General features: G+C 44.4%; 1 protein-coding gene across 1 annotated transcript in view; it reads left to right on the plus strand.

The window, feature by feature from the left end:
* Positions 1 to 19,952, plus strand: part of LOC137524128 (zinc finger protein 665-like) — a 121,773-nt gene extending 101,821 nt beyond the window's left edge. The window contains exons 11-12 of the mRNA XM_068243677.1: positions 9,792 to 9,918; positions 16,406 to 19,952. Coding sequence (XP_068099778.1) covers positions 9,792 to 9,918; positions 16,406 to 17,925 — 1,647 coding nt within the window. The 3' untranslated portion in view covers positions 17,926 to 19,952. The remainder of the gene's footprint in view (positions 1 to 9,791; positions 9,919 to 16,405) is intronic.
* Positions 19,953 to 20,669: the final 717 nt, after the last annotated feature.

Consider the following 20,669-nt stretch of genomic DNA (forward strand, 5'->3'; position numbering starts at 1 on the left):
CTGGACATCATCTGCCTGCTGACTGGAGAGGTGAGGAGGATTCTGGGAGGGCTGGCTGGAGAGGTGAGGAGGATTCTGGGAGGGCAGGCTGGAGAGGTGAGGAGGATTCTGGTAGGGCTGACTGGAGAGGTGAGGAGGATTCTGGGAGGGCTGACTGGAGAGGTGAGGGGGATTCTGGGAGGGCTGACTGGAGAGGTGAGGAGGATTCTGGGAGGGCTGACTGGAGAGGTGAGGGGGATTCTGGGAGGGCTGACTGGAGAGGTGAGGAGGATTCTGGGAGGGCTGACTGGAGAGGTGAGGGGGATTCTGGGAGGGCTGACTGGAGAGGTTAGGGGGGATTCTGGAAGGGCTGACTGGAGAGGTGAGGGGGGATTCTGGAAGGGCTGACTGGAGAGGTGAGGGGGGATTCTGGAAGGGCTGACTGGAGAGGTTAGGAGGATTGTGGGAGGGGCTGATTAGAGAGAGTTGAGGGGGATTTTGGGAGAGCTGACTGGAGAGGTGAGGGGGTTTGTGGGAGGACCGAATGGTGAGGGTAGGAGTATTGTGGGAGGGGCACATACACTGACCACCATAATGTTTGGGACAAAGCACTGCTAGACATAGTAAAGCAGTTATGTTTAGTACGTTGTTGCATATGTTTTGCATGCAGTGACTGTTTGAAGTCTGTGATTTATAGACATTAGCAGGTGCTGAGGATCTGCTCTGGTGACGCTCTGCCAAACTCTACTGCAGCCGCCATCATCGCCTGCTTGTCTGCTGGCATTTCCTGGCACTTGTGCAGATATATACCTGTGTCCCTCACTGCCATCCTAAACCATCATCAGATGTCAGGAGGGGGTGGTTGGTGAGGAGGATTCTGGGAATATACATGGTGATTGTTGTTATTGTGTGTTATTACACAGGAGTTTGAAGTAGTGAAGAAGACATCTGGTGAGACTCCCGAAAGCCGTCTTCATGGCCCATCCACCATTTCAGCGCCTCCACCTCATTCCCTGACACATCAGAGAAACAATGTGAAGAAGATTCTAGAAGTCATAAACAAGATGATTGAGCTGCTGACGGGACAGGTGAGCAGTGCTGAGGCTTATGGGACATTATGCATCATCAGCAAGGGATGTGTGTGGATAGTGACTATTGTTGTGTGTGCCAGGTCCCTATGAGGTGTCAGGATGGCACAGTCTGTTTCTCCATGGAGGAGTGGCAGTGTTTAGGACACAAGGACCTCTACAAGGACTTCATGATGGAGAATCAGCCGCCCCTCACATCACCAGGTGAGAGCAGTTCAGAGGGTCTACTTAGATCCCCCATTATCTGATAAGCACATAAGCCTTGTTCACCAGCTGGATAGAAGCCACTCAGTAACTGATGATGAAAACAGTAAAGATGGAAACCAGCAGAAATGTTCCTTCCTTTTTTATATTTAAAGTGGATCCGAGATGAACTTTTACTCATTGCATAATTGTGTTCCTTTACTATTGTTTATAGGGCATTCCTCAAGCCAAATACTTTTTTGTTTTTGGTTTAATACTCTAATTCCCTATAAACAAGCCTCGCCCACAGCTTTTCAGAGAGCCTTTGCAATTTCAGACAGTAGCAAGGGCTCATGGGAGCTCAGTCTGGGCAGGAGGAGGGGGGAAGGTATTACTAGCCAGAGATTTTTAGAGGCAGAGTAACACAAAACACTTCCTGTAACCTCCACTCGCGGACCAATGACGTGCGCCATGGGCGGAGTCTCGAGTCTTGATCTCCGAGACCCAGAAGCGCCGTCATTTGCCCTAATAAGCACGTGAGCAAGCGCTACAGAGCGCGAAACGGCTGTTGTGCACATCCCTTATCCCCTGGTCACCACGTCCCCTCGCAAGCCTCACTGGATGTATCCATGAATATATCGATGCAAGACACCTGACAGGTTTGATGCTATGATTTTGCTCATTACCACATGTCACTTGGCTGCAAGTTGTGAATAAATGCTTTAACAGGACAGTGCCCAGTTCTTTCATCTTCATGTTTTCTGAGTGCTGAATATGCAGATAAGCTTTCCTGTGTGTAATGTTTACAAACAACATGGCTGCTGCCATTGTATCACAGGAAGAAATAATCATATTCTATTAAAGCTGTTTGCAGCTAGACTTGCTATGTAAACTATCTAAACTTTAGATAAGATATATAGACAAGTTACTTGTTATAGTTAGTTTTTCATCTCTGATCCGCTTTAAATATGACCGTGATCTCTAAAAACAACACTTAGGGCTGGTGCACACCAAGAGCAGTTCTGAGCGTTTTTAAAAAAACGCTTGTGCTTTGAAAAGTGAATGGCTAATGTATATCAGTGGGATGGAGAACACCAAAGCGATTCGTTTTTTCCCCAAACGTAAACTCTGGTCCTGCAGCATGTCTGCTGATTTCTGAGGAGATTCATCCTGAATGTTAAGTATAGGAAAGTGGAAAATGGCTCTGAGAAGCGCTAGATCAGAACGGTTTTCCAGGCGTTTTTGTTACAGAAGCTGTTCAGTTACAGCTTTACTGGAACAAAAAATAAAAAATGCGACACCAAAACACTCCCAAAAAAAACCCGCTAGCCATGTATAGAAAATTGTTCTACATAGGCCTAGAATTGCTCTAAAATAATCACTTCAAAAAGCGCTGAGTGTTTGTGATTACAGTAGCGCTTTTTGGTGTGCACTGGGCCTTAGTGTAGTTTGCCTTCTTTAAACAGAAGATATTTGCGATGATTCAGCTTGAAATGTGTAACTGTGGTTACCCACAATGCACCACTACTGAATATGCAAATGATCTCATTATGCCCCTGAAGCCAGGCTGACATCCAGAACTGCTGGTGTATAGCAAGCCTATAGCTTATACATATTACAGACCCACATCCGTCCAACACGCAGACAGCCTATTTCAGAGAGAATTTGCATATTCAAGTTGTTTATATTCAGCAGTGGTGCATTGTGGGTAACCACAGTCACACACTTACAGTCATTGGGAATCATTCATTTAGAAGAAGGAAAAAAAGCCAGATACTTACCTAAGGAGAAGGAATGCTCTGGTTCCTAATGAGCCTTCCCTCTGCTCTCCCGATGCCCGTTCCAGCGCTGACTCCCCCGTAGCAGCATTTGACCAATTCAGTGACATGCTGCTATCTCCGCTGCCAAAGGGGAGGCTTCGGAAGTCTTTGGGAGCCCGAGTGCTCCTGCAGATGGGCCGCTCCAGACTGCGCACGCATGAGCGCCTTCTCTCGCGCATTAGCACAGTATGGCGCCATCTGTCTTCAGGAGGACTCGGCTCCCGCAGACTTCCGAGATCCCCCCGCGGCGTGGGATTTGCACAGAGGAGCTGCTGCCGGAGAGGAGAGGGAAGGCTCAGTAGGACCCAGACCCTTCCCTCTCCTTAGGTAAGTATCTGGTTTCTTTTTTTTAGTTATTGATTCCCAATAACTTTAAAGTGGACCTGAACTCTTGCACAGAACAGAAGGAAAACAGAGAGAAATGCACCCTGAATGTATTTAGAGAGTTTAGCCTGTCTGATTCCCCCTCATTTGTGTCTAATCACCTGTTGTAATCTGATCTCTCCCCTGTCACATGGCAGAGATGGCAGATAAGCTCATTTGAAAGCACAGAATATTAACAATATGTCTGCTTCCATGAATCAGGATGTAGACACACTGCAGATGTATTTTAGGATTTGTATCAGCTGTAACAAAGAATTTTTTTTTGTTAAAGGTCATCATTCTTTTGCTCATCTTTTAGAGCAGAGATAAGTTTTGTGTTCAGGTTCTCGTTAAAGGAAACTTAAACTGAGAGGGATATGGCTGTTTCCAGTTGCTTGGTAGTCCTGCTAATCTCTTTGGCTGCAGTAGTGGCTGAATCACACACCCTGAAACAAGCATGCGGCTAATCCAGTCTGACTTCAGTCAGAGCTCCTGATCTACATGCTTGTTGAGGGGTTGTGGCTGAAAGTATTAGAGACACAGGATCAGCAGGAGAGTCAGGCAACTGGTATTATTTTAAAAGGAAAAATCCATATTCTTCTCTGTTTAGGTTCCCTTTAACCGGTTCAGCCTATCTGGATGAGTATTCTCGTCTAGATAGGCGCCGTTTAAGTCTATCTGGATGCGTATCCACGTCCGGTGTTTAAGCAGCGGTGCGCTGGGCTGCGGCCCTGCACACCCCAGTGGTTTTCCGTGTCGGCGGTTGGGGAAGGGAAGCTAGGCTTCCCCCGAACCATTCGCAGTGCGTGTAATGAATGGACATGACCCCGATCAGGAGCCACGTCCATTCATAATAAAGATCTTGAATGAAAGTGAAAAAAAAAATAAAAAATGTTGAAATACTTCCTGGTAATCCAAGGAGTGTTTAAATTACACAGACAACATATTTGTCACACACACACACACACACACACACACACACACACACACACACACACACACACACACACACACACACACGTACGTTACTGAGCAGGTGTGTTTTGTTTTTTGTTTTTTTAAAGTAAAAAAAAAAATCCATAAATAATTGCCTTAGGGACTTTTTTATTTTAAAAAAATATCTATGTCATGAGGACATATTACTGTTTTTTAATACATGAGTGCTTACAATTGATGGGACACAAAAAAAAACCTAAACAGAAAAAATACGACTCTTATATCCAAATAATAAATTGACACCATACATTTGACTAGAAACAGAACTTAAATGTTGTGATAGCCGGAACTAATGGACAGATAAAATGGATGGGTTTTATTTATAGTAGCATTGCCTATTTTAAAACTATAGGGGATGGAATTGGAGAAATAGGCCTCAATTCATAAAGCTTTACCGCATGTGGTACTGCTGAAAACAGCAGGCTTTCCAGAGCACTTAGCAAAGTGTCAATTCATAAAGGCTGTTACCGCATGAAAAACTGAAATTGCCGAGCAGTGAGGTAAATTACCGACTTGGCTGTAATTACCTCCAACATATGTCAGTAAATTGTCAGCAAATGTCAATTCATAAAGCCTTCAACAAGCGGTAAGCCAGGCGATAGTTACTGACACCTCTGGTGAGGTCTTAACAATGCAAAGTGCAGGGAGCCAAAAGTCTGTGCAGGGAGCCGAAGTCTGTGCAGGGAGCCGAAGTCTGTGCAAGTCTGTGCAGGGAACCGTCATTACAGCTTGTAACAAAACAGAGATATCGCCACACTACTGCTGTACCGCTCAATGGGCTGCGGTAATTTACCGACCTTCAAAGGCAGCTGTGAAAATCTTTATGAATTAGCACGCAAAGGTCTAAAATGCTGAATGCAGTATCTTCCCTCCCAGATATATATATATATATAATTTTTTTTTTTTTTTTTTTTTTTTTTTTTTAAATCGCGTTGCTTTTATGAATCGAGGCCTTAGTGTATTTTTTATCACCTGTAGTCTGCACTTCTTAAAGTGGATCCGAGATGAACTTTTACTCATTGCATAATTGTGTTCCTTTCCTATTGTTTATAGGGCATTTCTCAAGCCAAATACTTTTTTGTTTCTGTTTTAATGCTCTAATTCCCTATAAACTAAATAAGCCACTCCCACAGGTTTTCAGAGAGCCAAGGCACTTTCAGACAGTAGCAAGGGCTCATGGGAGCTCAGTCTGGGCAGGGGGAGGGGGAGGTATTACTAGCCAGAGAATTCAGAGGCAGAGGGGAGGAGGGGGATTAGTTTTCTTTGCTCAAGATGCAGATAAGCCTGCCTCTGTGTAATGTTTACAAACAACATGGCTGCTGCCATTGTATCACAGGAAGAAATATTCTTATTCTATTAAAGCTGTTTGCAGCTAGATTTGCTGTGTAAACTATCTAAACTGTAGATAAGATATATAGACAAGTTACTTGTTATAGTTCATTTTTCATCTCGGATCCGCTTTAAAGCTGAATTATCACAAGTGCCTTCTGTTTTAAGAAAGCAAACCATACTAAGTATTGCTTTTTACTAGGAGGACTTTTTGGTCTCTTTTAGTTCCCTATACTTTACTAGTGGTTTGAGGTATTCTGTTTCACTAACAGTGTAAGTAAGCTAAATAAGTAAATAAGTAATTTCTTATTGGATAACTTTTTCCAGTTAGAAAGGCGTTTCATCCCACTTTTAAAGACAACCTGTTATTTTTTAAAGATACCTAAGCAGAGGGAATACTCTGGATAATGCAGAGGTTTTTGTCAACCACTTCCGATTTGCTTTAAAGCAAACCTGTAACCTGTAAATTAAGTTATCTCAGTAGAGTGAATGCTCTGGATACTGCAGAGGCTTCCTAATTGCTCCACAAGCCCACCATTGCTGTGCAGGGTCCCTCTGAACCTATTCCACAAGAGTTTGTCACGTGTGTTCCTGTGGCTGCACTCCCCTCTGTGTGCGAGCGTGTCTGTACTGCTCATGCGTGAGTACAGCCACGCCTGCACGGCAGCACAAAGCCTCTCGTGGCGTGGCTGGACTCTCACACATGCAGCGTGGCCACGCTCGTACACGGAGGGTTGCGCAGCCACGCACACATATCTGACAAGGGTGAGTAGGATGAATACCTCTCCCTGGATATGACTGTGACATCTCTGCTAACCCCCATCTAATAAGGAGCTTATTATAGAGCATGGGTTAGTTGTCTGTGAGCTGCAATACACTGCAGAGCTCCCCCAGCCACACACAAAGCTGCTTCTGTACAGCAGTCACTGGGACTACATGGCAGAGATCACTTTTATGCTGTAATAGAGGAATCTTATATTTCTGCCTTTCCCACCCCTGTGTGTGTTCCCTACAGGTGGATCCAGTAACAGAACCTCAATGGAGAGATATACAGGTCCTCTTTATTCCGATGATTGTACACAGGAAGATCACACCATCCCCCACCCTCATCAGGTAGATGGAACTGAGTCTGTAAACACAACACTGACTCCATATGGAATGACCTCACTTCATCAGTGCTTGCATTGTAACAGTGTTATTTCCTGTTATTTTTTGTGTTTAGGGTGAAGGAGTGATGTATGTGAAGCTGGAGGATGGAGTTGATGAAGAGACACATGTGAAGGAGCAGAAGCAGTCTGCAGAGGAGAGTGACATGATGGGGACCAGTGACTCAGGGATGCCACTTCCAGGTGAACAAGCAGCCTTGCCCATTGCCACATATAACAATGTGCTTACACCCAGGGCTATTTCCCACCTATTTGGTGCCCCAACAAGACAATGTGTATTCTGTGTATCGGTCTTTCCCTGTTCACATCTAAAGGATTACAGGGGAAACATCTAACTCTCTGATGTCCCGCCCAGAAGTATATCGGTACCAATGGAGGGAGTAGCAGGACGGGATGGCTCCTCCTATTGGCTGGCTCCATTGCCTGTACATTTTACTGAATGGCAGTTTGTTAGTTACCGACAGCTCCAGGCTGCACTTAAAATACTGAACATCTCACTTGTTTTAACCAAATGCTCTAATCTTAGTGAATTGACATTTATTGAGGTACTTTCCGCACAAGTCAGTAATTTACCTCACTAATCAGTAGTTTTACTTTCCCATGCAGCAACAGACTTAGTGAATTGACATTTGATTGAATGTTGGGTAAAATCAGCTGTTTTCTGCATTGCTGAATGGGGTAATGCTCGGTGAATTGCAGCCATTGTGGGATAGTGTGCGCTATTCAGCCTGGATTGGCTGCATTGAGTGGGCTGGTCACTGATGGTAGATTGCAATGTGGCCACACGTGATACTTCGAACCAATCTGATCCTTATTATTGAAAAATCAAATATATATTTTCCAGTCTGAAAAAACAATCTAATTCCCTACATTTTTGCGGCCTTCTCATCTATCAGACGTGTTGGCAAATTTTTATCAATCTTTAAAAAAGTAACAATTGGTAACTGAACCAACTGGATTTGGCCATTTTTAAATAGACCAGATAATGTATCAAATGTGTAGGTTCAAGAACATTTGGGGAATAGTGATCACAACATCAGAATCATTTATTTTTCGCCAAACTGGGGCTTGTACCTGGAAATGGTTTTAAGCTCATACAGGTTCTGGAAGGATGGGGGGAAAATGTCCGAAAGCCAAGAGCCGAGGCTGCCATACTATGGCGCCACCAGTCGCACTTGGCAATCCTCTGTCATCTCTAAGGAGACATGGGGGGAGGGGGACAGAGGGAGGTGAAGGTTCAGCAGTGATCACCCAGTTCTTCATGAAAGAAACCTGCAGTGATGGCTGATGCTTCTGAGGATCCTGATTGCTGACATCTAGCAGTGCTGGGTAGGGTGTTTCAGCTCAGAAAGTGCTGTAGTGAACATTTCTGTGGTGGGCCTACATGATAACTATTGATCTGGGGATTGTTAGGCCCCCAAATGAAAGGCAGTGGAACTAAAGCTATGAATTTTAGAGAAGCAAAGTTCAATCAACTCAGGCATGTACTAAGTTCTGGTGGACTGGGAAGGTAGTACAAGGGAAGGACACTGAAGGGAAATGGCAAACTTTAGAAATTATTCTCAATGAATATTGCAGTAAATGTATCCCATATGGAAACAAAACTTCTAGGAATAAAAAAAATCCTCTATGGATGAATAGAGAGGTTATAGAAGTGGGAAAAAATGCCTATAAGTCCTTAAAATAGGAGGAGACTTAGGCTGCATTAAGCAATTATAAGGAGTGCAATAAATGTTGTAAAAATAGGCTGGCAAAGATTGAAGCTGAAAATCAAATCATTAGGGATATTAAATCTAATCCAAAGAAGTTTTACAAGTATATCAACTCTACAAAAAGAAAGCTGGACTGTATTGGACTCCTAAAGGATGAGGGTGGGATCTTAATGGTGATCAACCAAAGTAGGGCGGTCTTCACAAAGGAAACATCATTGTTGCAAATCCCAATTTTCCAATTTTAATATAAAATACTTAATTCGAGAAGGAATTAAGACAAGACTAAATAAAATAAAAATGGATAAGGCACCTGGCCCAGATGGCATACATCCTCAGTTGCTAAGGGAATTAAGTTCCATTATCGATAAACCCCTTTTTCTCAGCATCAGTATGGGTTTATTGAGGACAGGTCCTGTTTAACTATCATGCTTAGCTTTTATGAGGTGGTGAATGCTAGTGTGGATATTGGGAATGTTGTAGATGTGATATACTTGGACTTTGCAAAGACCTTTGATACTGTTCTCCACAACAGTCTGGTGCAAAAGTTGAGGATGCAAGGACTGGGGAAGAGTGTGTGTGCATGGACAGGGAATTGGCTAATGGACAGAAAGCAAAGAGTTGTGGTCAATGGATCATATTCAAAATGGGTGATTGTTAGCAGTGGGGTCCCACAGGGGTCAGTAATGGGTCCAGTGCTCTTCAATTTAGTAAGTAATAAATAATGTTGCTATTTTTGCAGATGGTACAAATTGTGCAGAATTATTAAGTCTCAGGAAGATGGTGACATATTGCAGAAGTATCTGGATAGAATGGCTATATGGGCACATAATTGGCAGATGAAATTCAATGTTAAAAGAATAAAGTCATGCATGGCAGAGATCACTTTTATGCTGTAATAGAGGAATCTTATATTTCTGCCTTTTCCACCCCTGTGTGTGTTCCCTACAGGTGGATCCAGTAACAGAACCTCACCGGAGAGATATACAGGTCCTCTTTATTCCCCGGATTGTACACAGGAAGATCACACCATCCCCCACCCTCATCAGGTAGATGGAACTGAGGCTGTAAACACAACACTGACTCCATATGGAATGACCTCACTTCATCAGTGCTTGCATTGTAACAGTGTTATTTCCTGTTATTTTCTGTGTTTAGGGTGAAGGAGTGATGAATGTGAAGCTGGAGGATGGAGATGATGAAGAGACACATGTGAAGGAGGAGCAGCAGTCTGCAGAGGAGAGTGACATGATGGGGACCAGTGACTCAGGGATGCCACTTCCAGGTGAACAAGCAGCCTTGCCCATTGCCACATATAACAGTGTGCTTACACCCAGGGCCATTTCCCACCTATTTGGTGCCCCAACAAGACAATGTGTATTCTGTTTATCGGTCTTTCCCTGTTCACATCTAAAGGATTACAGGGGAAACCTCTAACTTTCTGATGTCCCGCCCGGGAGTATATCGGTACCAATGGAGGGAGTAGCAGGACGGGGTGGCTCCTCCTATTGGCTGGCTCCACTGCCTGTACATTTTACTGAATGGCAGTTTGTTAGTTACCGACAGCTCCAGGCTGCACTTAAAATACTGAACATCTCACTTGTTTTTAACCAAATGCTCTAATCTCAGTAAATTGAAATGTATTGATGTATTTACCGCACAAGTCGGTAAGTTACCTCACTAGTCAGTAGTTTTACTTTCCCATGCGGAAACAGACTTAGTGAATTGACATTTGATTGAATGTTGGGTAAAATCAGCTGTTTTCTGCATTGCTGAATGGGGTAATGCTTGGTGAATTGCAGCCATTGTGGGATAGTGTGCGCTATTCAGCCTGGATCGGCCGCATTGAGTGGGCTGGTTACTGATGGTAGATTGCAATGTGGCCACACGTGATACTTCAAAAAAATCTGATCATGTCTATAGAAAAATCAAATGTATATTATCCGATCTGAAAAAACAGTCTAATTCCCTACATTTTTGCCGCCTTCTCATCTATCGGACTTGTTGGCAAAATTTGATCAATCTTTAAAAAAGTCTCAACTGGTAACTGAACCAACTGGATTTGGTCATTTTGAATAGACCAGATAATGTATCAAATGTAGAAACACGGTTAGGGGAGCCCTAAGCTGGTGAAAAAAGTATAATTTATTGCAATATCAAAAATTCAATAGGCTACATGACAAACACTGACATACAAACATGTACCCTCCCAATAAAAACACTGAAGGAGATGGCAGGCATCTGGGATACTGGCAAGTGAATTGGACTACGTCACGTCTGATGAAATCACGTGGGTCGTGATGAAACGCGTCACGTGAGACGCTGCTGAACACGGAAGTTCGTCCTGAGATCCCTGCCCGAGCCTCCGCTTCTCTTCCTCCCCCTGCACACAGTTCTTATGCCACTCGGAAGCCAAGCAGAGCCTTGTCGGGCCCATTCAGAGCGGGAGACACCCGCCATGAGCCATCACTTACCATCCGAATAGGTCACGTGAGTGCCAATCAAAAATTGGAAGCAATGTGCCTGGGGTTGAGGTTAGACACAATCTGTGTCTGTAATGAGAGCGTAAGCTTTATTGCAGAGGCGCGCTAATGCTGTTCTCATATACGGGCTGACATCTTTCAGTTGATTTCCTTCCGCTGTTGTTTGCTTGGAGTTGGTTGCTTTGCCTGGGCCTGAAGAAAAATCCTATTTGCATGCATAGTGACTATACAGGAGTGCACTCCAATTCACTTGCCAGTATCCCAGATGCCTGCCATCTCCTTCAGTGTTTTTATTGGGAGGGTACATGTTTGTATGTCAGTGTTTGTCATGTAGCCTATTGAATTTTTGATATTGCAATAAATTATACTTTTTTCACCAGCTTAGGGCTCCCCTAACCGTGTTTCTACTCTTATGCATATATTCTGGGTGAGACCAAGCCAATTAGGGTGATATCCCGTACCTCGTCTTTGTTTGTAAATGTATCAAATGTGCAGGTTCAAGAACATGTGGGGAATAGTGATCACAATATCACAATCCTTTATTTTGCCAAACTGGGGCTTGTACCCAGAATTGGATTTGGCTCATACAGGTTCTGGAAGGATGGGGGGAATAAAGTCTGAAAGAAAAGAGCCGAGGCTGCCATACTATGGCGCCACCAGTCGCACTTGGCAATTATCTGTAATCTCTAAGGAGACATGGGGGGAGAGGGACAAAGGGAGGTGAGGGATCAGCAGTGATGACCCAGATCGTCATGCAAGAAACCTGCAGTGATGGCCGATGCTGCTGAGGATCCTGATTGCTAACATCTGGCAGTGCTATGTAGGGAGTTCCAGCTCACAAAGTGCTCTAGTGCATATTTCTGTGGTGGGCCCACATGATAACTGTTGATCTGGGGATTGATAAGCAGCAGAACAACTGCAACTATGAATCTTAGAGAAGCAAAGTTCAATCAACTCGGTCATGCTTCAAGTTCGGTGGACTGAGAAGGTAGTAAAAGGGAAGGACACTGAAGGGAAATGGCAAGCTTTTATATTTATTCTCAATGAATATTGTAGTAAATGTATCCCATATGGAAACAAAACTTCTAGGAATAAAAAAAAATCCTCTATGGATGAATAGAAAGGTTATAGAAGTGGAAAAAAATGCCTGTAAGTCATTAAAATAAAAGGAGACTGAGGCTGCATTAAACAATTATAAGGAATGCAATAAAAGTTGTAAAAATAAATTGGGCTGGCAAAGATTGAAGCTGAAAATCAAATCATTAGGGATATCAAATCTAATCCAAAGAAGTTTTATAAGTATATCAACTCTACAAAAAGAAAGCTGGACTGTATTGGACTCCTAAAGGATGAGGGTGGGATCTTAATGGTGATCGACCAAAGTAGGGTGGTCTTTACAATGGAAGCATTGTTGTTGCAAATGGCAAGAGGGTACCAATCTTCCAATTTTAATATAAAATACTTAATTCGGGAAGGAATTAAGACAAGAGTAAATAAAATACAAATAGATAAGGCACCTGGCCCAGATGGCATACATCCTCAGGTGCTAAGGGAATTAAGTTCCGTTATCGATAAACCCCTTTTTCTCAGCATCAGTATGGGTTTATTGAGGACAGGTCCTGTTTAACTAACATGCTCGGCTTTTATGAGGTAGTGAACGCTATTGTAGATATTGGGAATGTTGTAGATGTGATATACTTGGACTTTGCAAAGACCTTCGATACTGTTCTCCACAACAGTCTGGTGCAAAAGTTGAGGATGCAAGGACTGGGGAAGAGTGTGTGTGCATGGACATGAAATTGGCTAATGGACAGAAAGCAAAGAGTTGTGGTCAATGGATCATATTCAAAATGGGTGACTGTTAGCAGTGGGGTCCCACAGGGGTCAGTACTGGGTCCAGTGCTCTTCAATTTAGTAAGTAAGAAATAATGTTGCTATTTTGCAGATACAAAATTGTGCAGAATTATTAAGTCTCAGGAAGATGGTGACATATTGCAGAAGTATCTGGATAGGATGGCTATATGGGCACATAAATGGCAGATAAAATTCAATGTTAAAAAAAAATGTAAATTTATGCATTTTGGCCGTACTAATGGTCTAGCACAGGAGGTCAGGAACCTTTTTGGCTGAGAGAGCCATAAACTCCACATATTTTAAAATGTAATTCCGTGAGAGCCATACAACATGTTTCAAACTGGGACAGTGTGCATGCGTAGCAGAGGGCTCATGTTCCTGTAGCCATGGTGATGTGTACACAGTCAAGTGACAGACAGCCTATTGGGCCAGTCAAAGTGTGGTGATCCCGTCCTACAAAGTCACTGGACCTGACAGGGTCCAGGGTGGGACAATTGGAGCGCCTGTTAGTTTTTGGGGGTGGCACGAGTAAGTAGTGCATGCTACAGCAGTAGCATGCCGATTTTGAAAATTTGACTTGCGCTATCACACTAAGCTCGCTGCTTGAGCAGTGTAGCTTAGGGAATCAACCCCTATCTGTGAGCCAGATGTACCTATCAAAAGAGCCACATCTGGCTTCCGAGCCATAGGTTCCCTACCCCTGGTCTTGCACCATACAAAATAAAAGGGATACAGTTGGGGACATCAAACTTGGAGAAGAACTTAAGAGTACCCATTGGCATCAAGGTAAATAATCATATCCAATGCCAAGCTGCTGCAGCTAAAGAAAATAAAATGTAAGAATACTTTAAAAGGGAAATAAAAACTCGGGATGCTAGCATAATATTACCCCTGTTTAACTCTCTAGTAAGGCCGCGTGTGGAATATGGAATTCAGTTCTGGGCACCGTATTACAGGAAAGTTATTGTAGATTTAGAGCAGGTGCAGAGATGGGCAACAACACTGATTAGATGGATGGAAGGTCTCACTTACCAAGAAGGGTTAGATAAACTGGGTTTATTTAGTCTGGAGAAAAGATGCCTTAGAGGGGATCTAATTAACATGTATAAATATATCACAGGGCAATATAAAATCTTGGCAGATAAGCTTTTCCTCCCTAGGCTTGTGCAAAGGTCTAAGGGACATAATAGAGGACATGGAGGAAAAGTTTTAGCATTGTATTCAGGAAAGGGTTCTTTACAGTAAGAGTTAATATGGAATGTATTGCCACAGGAATTAGTTATGGCAAACTCAATATCTGCGTGTAAGGGGGGCTTAGATGGTTTTCTTGCATCCATAGCTGTAATCAGTCGGTAATTCCTGGTGGTGCTGATCCAGGGATTTTATCTGATAGAAACCTGGAGTCGAGAAGGAATTTTTTCCCTTTTGGGGCTAATGAGCGTGAGTATATACAGGGGGTGTATGAGAGACCGGCCCGGCTGCCTGGCAGGAGTGTGAGTATATACAGGGGAAGCATGAGAGACCTGGCCTGGCTGCCTTGCAGGAGTGTGAGTATATACAGGGGATGCATGAGAGACCGGCCCGGCTGTCTGGCAGGAGTGTGAGTATATACAGGGGGTGCATGAGAGACCGGCCTGGCTGCCTGGCAGGAGTGTGAGTATATACAGGGGGGCGCATGAGAGACCAGCCCAGCTGCCTGGCAGGAGTGTGAGTATATACAGGGGGGCGCATGAGAGACTGGCCCGGCTGCCTGGCAGGAGTGTGAGTATATACAGGAGGATGCATGAGAGACCGGCCCGCCTGCCTGGCAGGAGTGTGAGTATATACTGAGGGGGTGCATGAGAGACCGGCCCGGCTGCCTGGCAGGGGTGTGAGTATATACTGAGGGGGTCCATGAGAGACCGGCCTGGCTGCCTGGCAGGAGTGTGAGTATATACAGGGGGATGCATGAGAGACCGGCCCGGCTGCCTGGCAGGGGTGTGAGTATATACAGGGGGGTGCATGAGAGACCAGCCCAGCTGCCTGGCAGGAGTGTGAGTATATACAGGGGGTGCATGAGAGACCGGCCCGGCTGCCTGGCAGGAGTGTGAGTATATACAGGGGATGCATGAGAGACCGGCCCGGCTGTCTGGCAGGAGTGTGAGTATATACAGGGGGTGCATGAGAGACCGGCCTGGCTGCCTGGCAGGAGTGTGAGTATATACAGGGAGGCGCATGAGAGACCGGCCCGGCTGCCTGGCAGGGGTGTGATTATATACAGGGGGGAGCATGAGAGACCGGCCCGGCTGCCTGGCAGGAGTGTGAGTATATACAGGGGGGGGGGGGGGGGCGCATGAGAGACTGGCCCGGCTGCCTGGCAGGAGTGTGAGTATATACAGGGGGGTGCATGAGAGACCGGCCTGGCTGCCTGGCAGGAGTGTGAGTATATACAGGGGGTGCATGAGAGACTGGCCCGGGTGCCTGGCAGGAGTGTGAGTATATACAGGGGGGAGCATGAGAGACCGGCCCGGCTGCCTGGCAGGAGTGTGAGTATATACAGGGGGTGCATGAGAGACTGGCCCGGCTGCCTGGCAGGAGTGTGAGTATATACAGGGGGTGCATGAGAGACTGGCCTGGCTGCCTGGCAAGGAGTGTGAGTATATACAGGATGGTGCATAAGAGACCGGCCCGGCTGCCTGGCAGGAGTGTGAGTATATACAGGGGGGTGCATGAGAGACTGGCCCGGCTGCCTGGCAGGAGTGTGAGTATATACAGGGGGTGCATGAGAGACTGGCCCGGCTGCCTGGCAGGAGTGTGAGTATATACAGGGGGTGCATGAGAGACTGGCCTGGCTGCCTGGCAAGGAGTGTGAGTATATACAGGAGGGTGCATGAGAGGCTGGCCCGGCTGCCTGGCAGGAGCGTGAGTATATACAGGGGGGTGCATGAGAGACTGGCCTGGCAGGAGCGTGAGTATATACAGGGGGGCGCATGAGAGACCAGCCCGGCTGCCTGGCAGTAGTGTGAGTATATACAGGGGGGCGCATGAGAGACCGGCCCGGCTGCCTGGCAGGAGTGTGAGTATATACAGGGGGGTGCATGAGAGACCGGCCCGGCTGCCTGGCAGAAGCGTGAGTATACAGGCAGCCCCCGGCCAGCCGGTCCCCATGTGCCTCTTACTCTATCCCTGCTGTGTGTCCTCTCCGGCTTACCTGAAGCCTGTGTCACCTGCATGTGCTGCCGTATAGGTAACGCTCTCATACCGCAGCAAATGGAGGTGACACAGGCTTCATAATGCTGGAGACCCCACACAGCGGGGATAGAGTAAGAGGAGCACGGGGGTCTTTCCTGCACCACCCTGTATATTCTCTTGTCATTATCTGTCACTGCTACGGCAACACACATGACTGCTGACAGGACAATAACTGTTCTCTGACTGTTATTATTTCTCCAACAGATTATGGTACAGAAGATAATGGTGCCGCACTACATTTACCAGCAGGAAACTCCACTGCTGAACATATACCCAGCAGACGTCACCATGAGGACAAATCACCAGATCTCTCCAATCCTGAGGAACCTCCTGATAGATCCCATCCTGTTACCTCAAATACCCATCCAAAGTGTCACAGTGCCGATAGATCAGGAGATCCGTCTTATTCTGGGGAATGTTCCAGTAACTCTTTTACTGATAGAGAGGGAGGTGGGAAGAGTTATCAGTGCTCAGAATGTGGGAAATGTTGCAAAAACACATCGCACCTTGCTGCACATGTGATAGTACATACCAGGAAGCAGCAGTTTCCATGTCCAGAGTGTGGGAAATGTTTTTCTCAGAAAAGTGATTATCGTAGACATCAGAGAACTCACACAGGAGAGCGGCCTTATTTATGTACAGAGTGTGGGAAATGTTTCAGTCAGAAAGCTACTCTCCTTGGACATCATAGACGTCACACAGGAGAGCGACCTTATTTGTGTCCAGAGTGTGGGAAATGTTTCAGTCAGAAAGCTACTCTTCTTGGACATCAGAGACGTCACACAGGAGAGCATCCTTATTCATGTCCAGAGTGTGGGAAATGTTTCAGTGAGAAAGGTGATCTTCTTAGACATCAGCGAAGTCACACAGGAGAGCGACCTTATTTGTGTCCAGAGTGTGGTAAATGTTTCAGTCAGAAATCTTGTCTGCTGATACATCAGCGAAGTCACTCAGGAGAGCGTCCTTATTCATGTCCAGAGTGTGGGAAATGTTTCAGTTATGAATATTGTCTTCTTAGACATCAGAGAAGTCACACAAGAGAGTGTCCCTATTCATGTTCAGAGTGTGGGAAAGGTTTCAGTCAGAAAGGTGATCTTGTTAGACATCAGAGAAGTCACACAGGAGAGCGACCTTATTTGTGTCCAGAGTGTGGGAAATGTTTCAGTCAGAAATCTTGTCTTCTGATACATCAGCAAAGTCACTCAGGAGAGCGTCCTTATTCATGTCCAGAGTGTGGGAAATGTTTCAGTCAGAAAGCTCATCTTCTTAGACATCAGAGAAGTCACACAGGAGAGCGTCCTTATTCATGTCCAGAGTGTGGGAAATGTGTCAGTCAGAAAGGTGATCTTCTTAGACATCAGAGAAGTCACACGGGAGAGGTTCCCTATTCATGTCCAGAGTGTGGGAAATGTTTCCGTCGGAAAGGTGAACTTCTTAGACATCAGAGAAGTCACACAGGAGAGCGCCCTTATTCATGTCCAGAGTGTGGGAAACATTTTAGACAGAAACGTAATCTTTCTATACATCAAAGAACTCATACAGGAGAGCGTCCTTATTTCTGTTCAGAGTGTGGGAAATGTTTCAGTCAGAAAGCTAGTCTTCTTAGACATCAGAAAAGTCACACAGGAGAGCGCCCTTATTCATGTCCTGAGTGTGGGAAATGTTTCAGTCTAAAATCTAATCTTCTTAGACATCAGAGAAGTCACACAGGAGAGCGTCCTTAGTCATGCCAGAAATGTGGAGGAAAGTTACAGTCAGGCAGCTTATGAAGCTACGGGGATACAAGCACAAGTCTCCTGGAAGCATATATTATTAGAGCAGCAGCAATGACGTGGCCTCACAGTGCTGGAACTGCACTACAGATGTCACCTGCTCTACATTCAGGACTTTCTCCAAGCTGGGGACTCATCCTAACCTCTCATTTCTTGCTGATCATCTCAGAGGACATATGCTGCAAGATTACTGGGGAAGACTAGTTGATAATTTGTTCCCTGGTGTCTCCATGGCAGCAGCTAATAGGATAAGCTCCACCTCCTTATCCCCAGTAGGACATCCCTGAATCAATATAAGATAAGCTCCTCCCTAATAAACTCTTCTCTCATGTCCCCACCCCCAGCTGGCCGTTCCTGAATTGTGTCTGACTTCTAGGAGAGATAAATTGCCATTAGGTGAGTATTATAATATTCCTGTGTTTGGGGAGGAGCCAATCTCAGGCTATGTGTCCTGAACAATTACTGGAAGCAGTGTTACCGGGTAACTAACTCTGGTTTTATATTCAGAGTGTGGGAAATGAGTGACATGTAAAAGTAGGACTGTGGAGTTGCAGTCGGAGCAATTTTTGGGCACCTGGAGTTGGAGGCTTAAATAATTGTACTTCTAACACATTTAAACTTTAGTTAAAAGAAAGAAATGATAAAATGTTCTATTTCTCGATAACAGTCATCATAAATAACGTGTCTATTCAGTAATAGCAGTGCTTAGTCCACAAAATCTATATAATAAAGCAACCTTATTGGACAATTGCACAAGAGGTGAAGAAAGACTTGATTAGATGGAACAAGCCTGAATTTTCATGGTTCTGGAGAATTAGTATATTGAAGATGAATATTATGCCGAGACTTATAGATATATTCCAATCCTCGCTCTTGGCTGATCCGGCTTCCTTGTTTTCCTTGCTGAGAAGGGATTTCTTAAAGAACAAGTGACACCCATGCTAACCTAGAGATAAAAAACACAATTATAAGTAGATAGATACTAGTTCTACTTATATAACAGATGTATTGCACTGTCCACATTATGATTCCTTTGAATTATATAAAGAAAAAAGCAGAGAATCCTATTCTAGACAGTTTCCATCTTTGTTGCCTTTGAATGAATCTAATCCTGACATCATTTCCTCCCTCGCTCTTTTTTTTCTCCTCTTGCTAATTGTGTATTCGTTACCCGCCCTCCTCCCAGAGTCTTCAGACACTCCCACTGAGGTCTAGACTAGGGAGTGAACTGTCTTATGTCATTAGAAGGAGGGGGAACTAAAGGGAAGAGGAGGAATATATTATAGATAAAAGAAATCCAGCATGCAACTGTTTGGCAATGGCAATTAAAGGGCCAGTGCTCCTAAGGTATGTGATAACCCCAAACCATAACAGCAGAAAAAGGTTTGAATGCAGGATTAGCATCTTGATCACTTAATACACTCAGACCAGTTGCTGATGAAATTGGTCCATTCCAAGCTGCATATATTTTCAAAATACAAATTACAAAAATTGCATAATCCGGCATCAATTCAAAATTATTTGCATCTCCCTGACCTTCCTTAGTCTCTATTGCGACATCCAACTGAGCTGTATTGTGACATTCATGTACATTTTAATATGTATTTTAGCACATTACAAAATGTATACATTTATATGAGCTGCAATTTGTTTTCATAAGTGCAATTGTGTTTTAGCTCAGCACAAGTAACTATGGTCAGCTCCCATAGAAATTCTACAGGATTTTCACACCTTTGCTCATAAAATCAAAACAGAAGTTTACCTTATTAAATCAGACGGTATTTATGAGTATTCGGGTTGGAGTGAGCTATTCAACCAGAATAATGGCAAATACCTTCTGTATTAAGAAGGTAAATTTCTGTTTTGCATAGCAATTTAGTAAAGAGGCTTTTTGGTCTCTTTCAGCCCCTAGGAGTTCTGGTTCATCATGAGCTTGCTGGGCAATCTGTAACTCCTGATATCAATGCATTTGATAAGTTATTAAAGGGACTCCGAGCAGTGCAGAAACTATGGAAAGATGCATATCATTTTAAAGCTCTCTTTCTCCTCTTTCCAATGATATATAAATCACCGCCCTATGCCTTTTAGTTTTCGCTATTTTCGCGATTGAAATTGCCGCGACCGCGATTTCAATCGCGAAAATAAAGAAAACTAAAAGGCGCAGAGCGACAATTTAGGTGTCGCCAGAAAGAGGAGAAAGAGAGCTTTAAAATGATATCCATCTTTCCATAGTTACTTGTATTACACAGGACGACACTTTCCCCAGTGTCAGCAGCTCCATTCAGCAGAAAAAGTCGTCCTGTGTAATACAATGTAACTATGGAAAGATGGATATCATTTTAAAGCTCTCTTTCTCCTCTTTCTGGCGACACCTAAATCGTTGCCCTACGTCTTTTAGTTTTCTTTATTTTCGCGATTGAAATCGCGGCCGCGGCAATTTCAATCGCAAAATTAGCGAAAACTAAAAGGCGTAGGGCAGCGGTTTATATATCATCGGAAAGAGGAGAAAGAGAGATTTAAAATGATATGCATCTTTCCATAGTTTCTGCACTGCTCGGAGTCCCTTTAAATTTGGGGATGGGGCGTACAAATGAAGTTATACAGTAGTACTAGTATACTACACATATGCACTCCCTGCAATACTCTTCTGAATCCACTTAGAATGTTGTGCACACTGATTACAGAGGTGTTGTCTT

This window comes from Hyperolius riggenbachi, chromosome 7 (assembly GCF_040937935.1).
Source record: "Hyperolius riggenbachi isolate aHypRig1 chromosome 7, aHypRig1.pri, whole genome shotgun sequence".
In the NCBI taxonomy this organism is placed as follows: Eukaryota; Metazoa; Chordata; class Amphibia; order Anura; family Hyperoliidae; genus Hyperolius; species Hyperolius riggenbachi.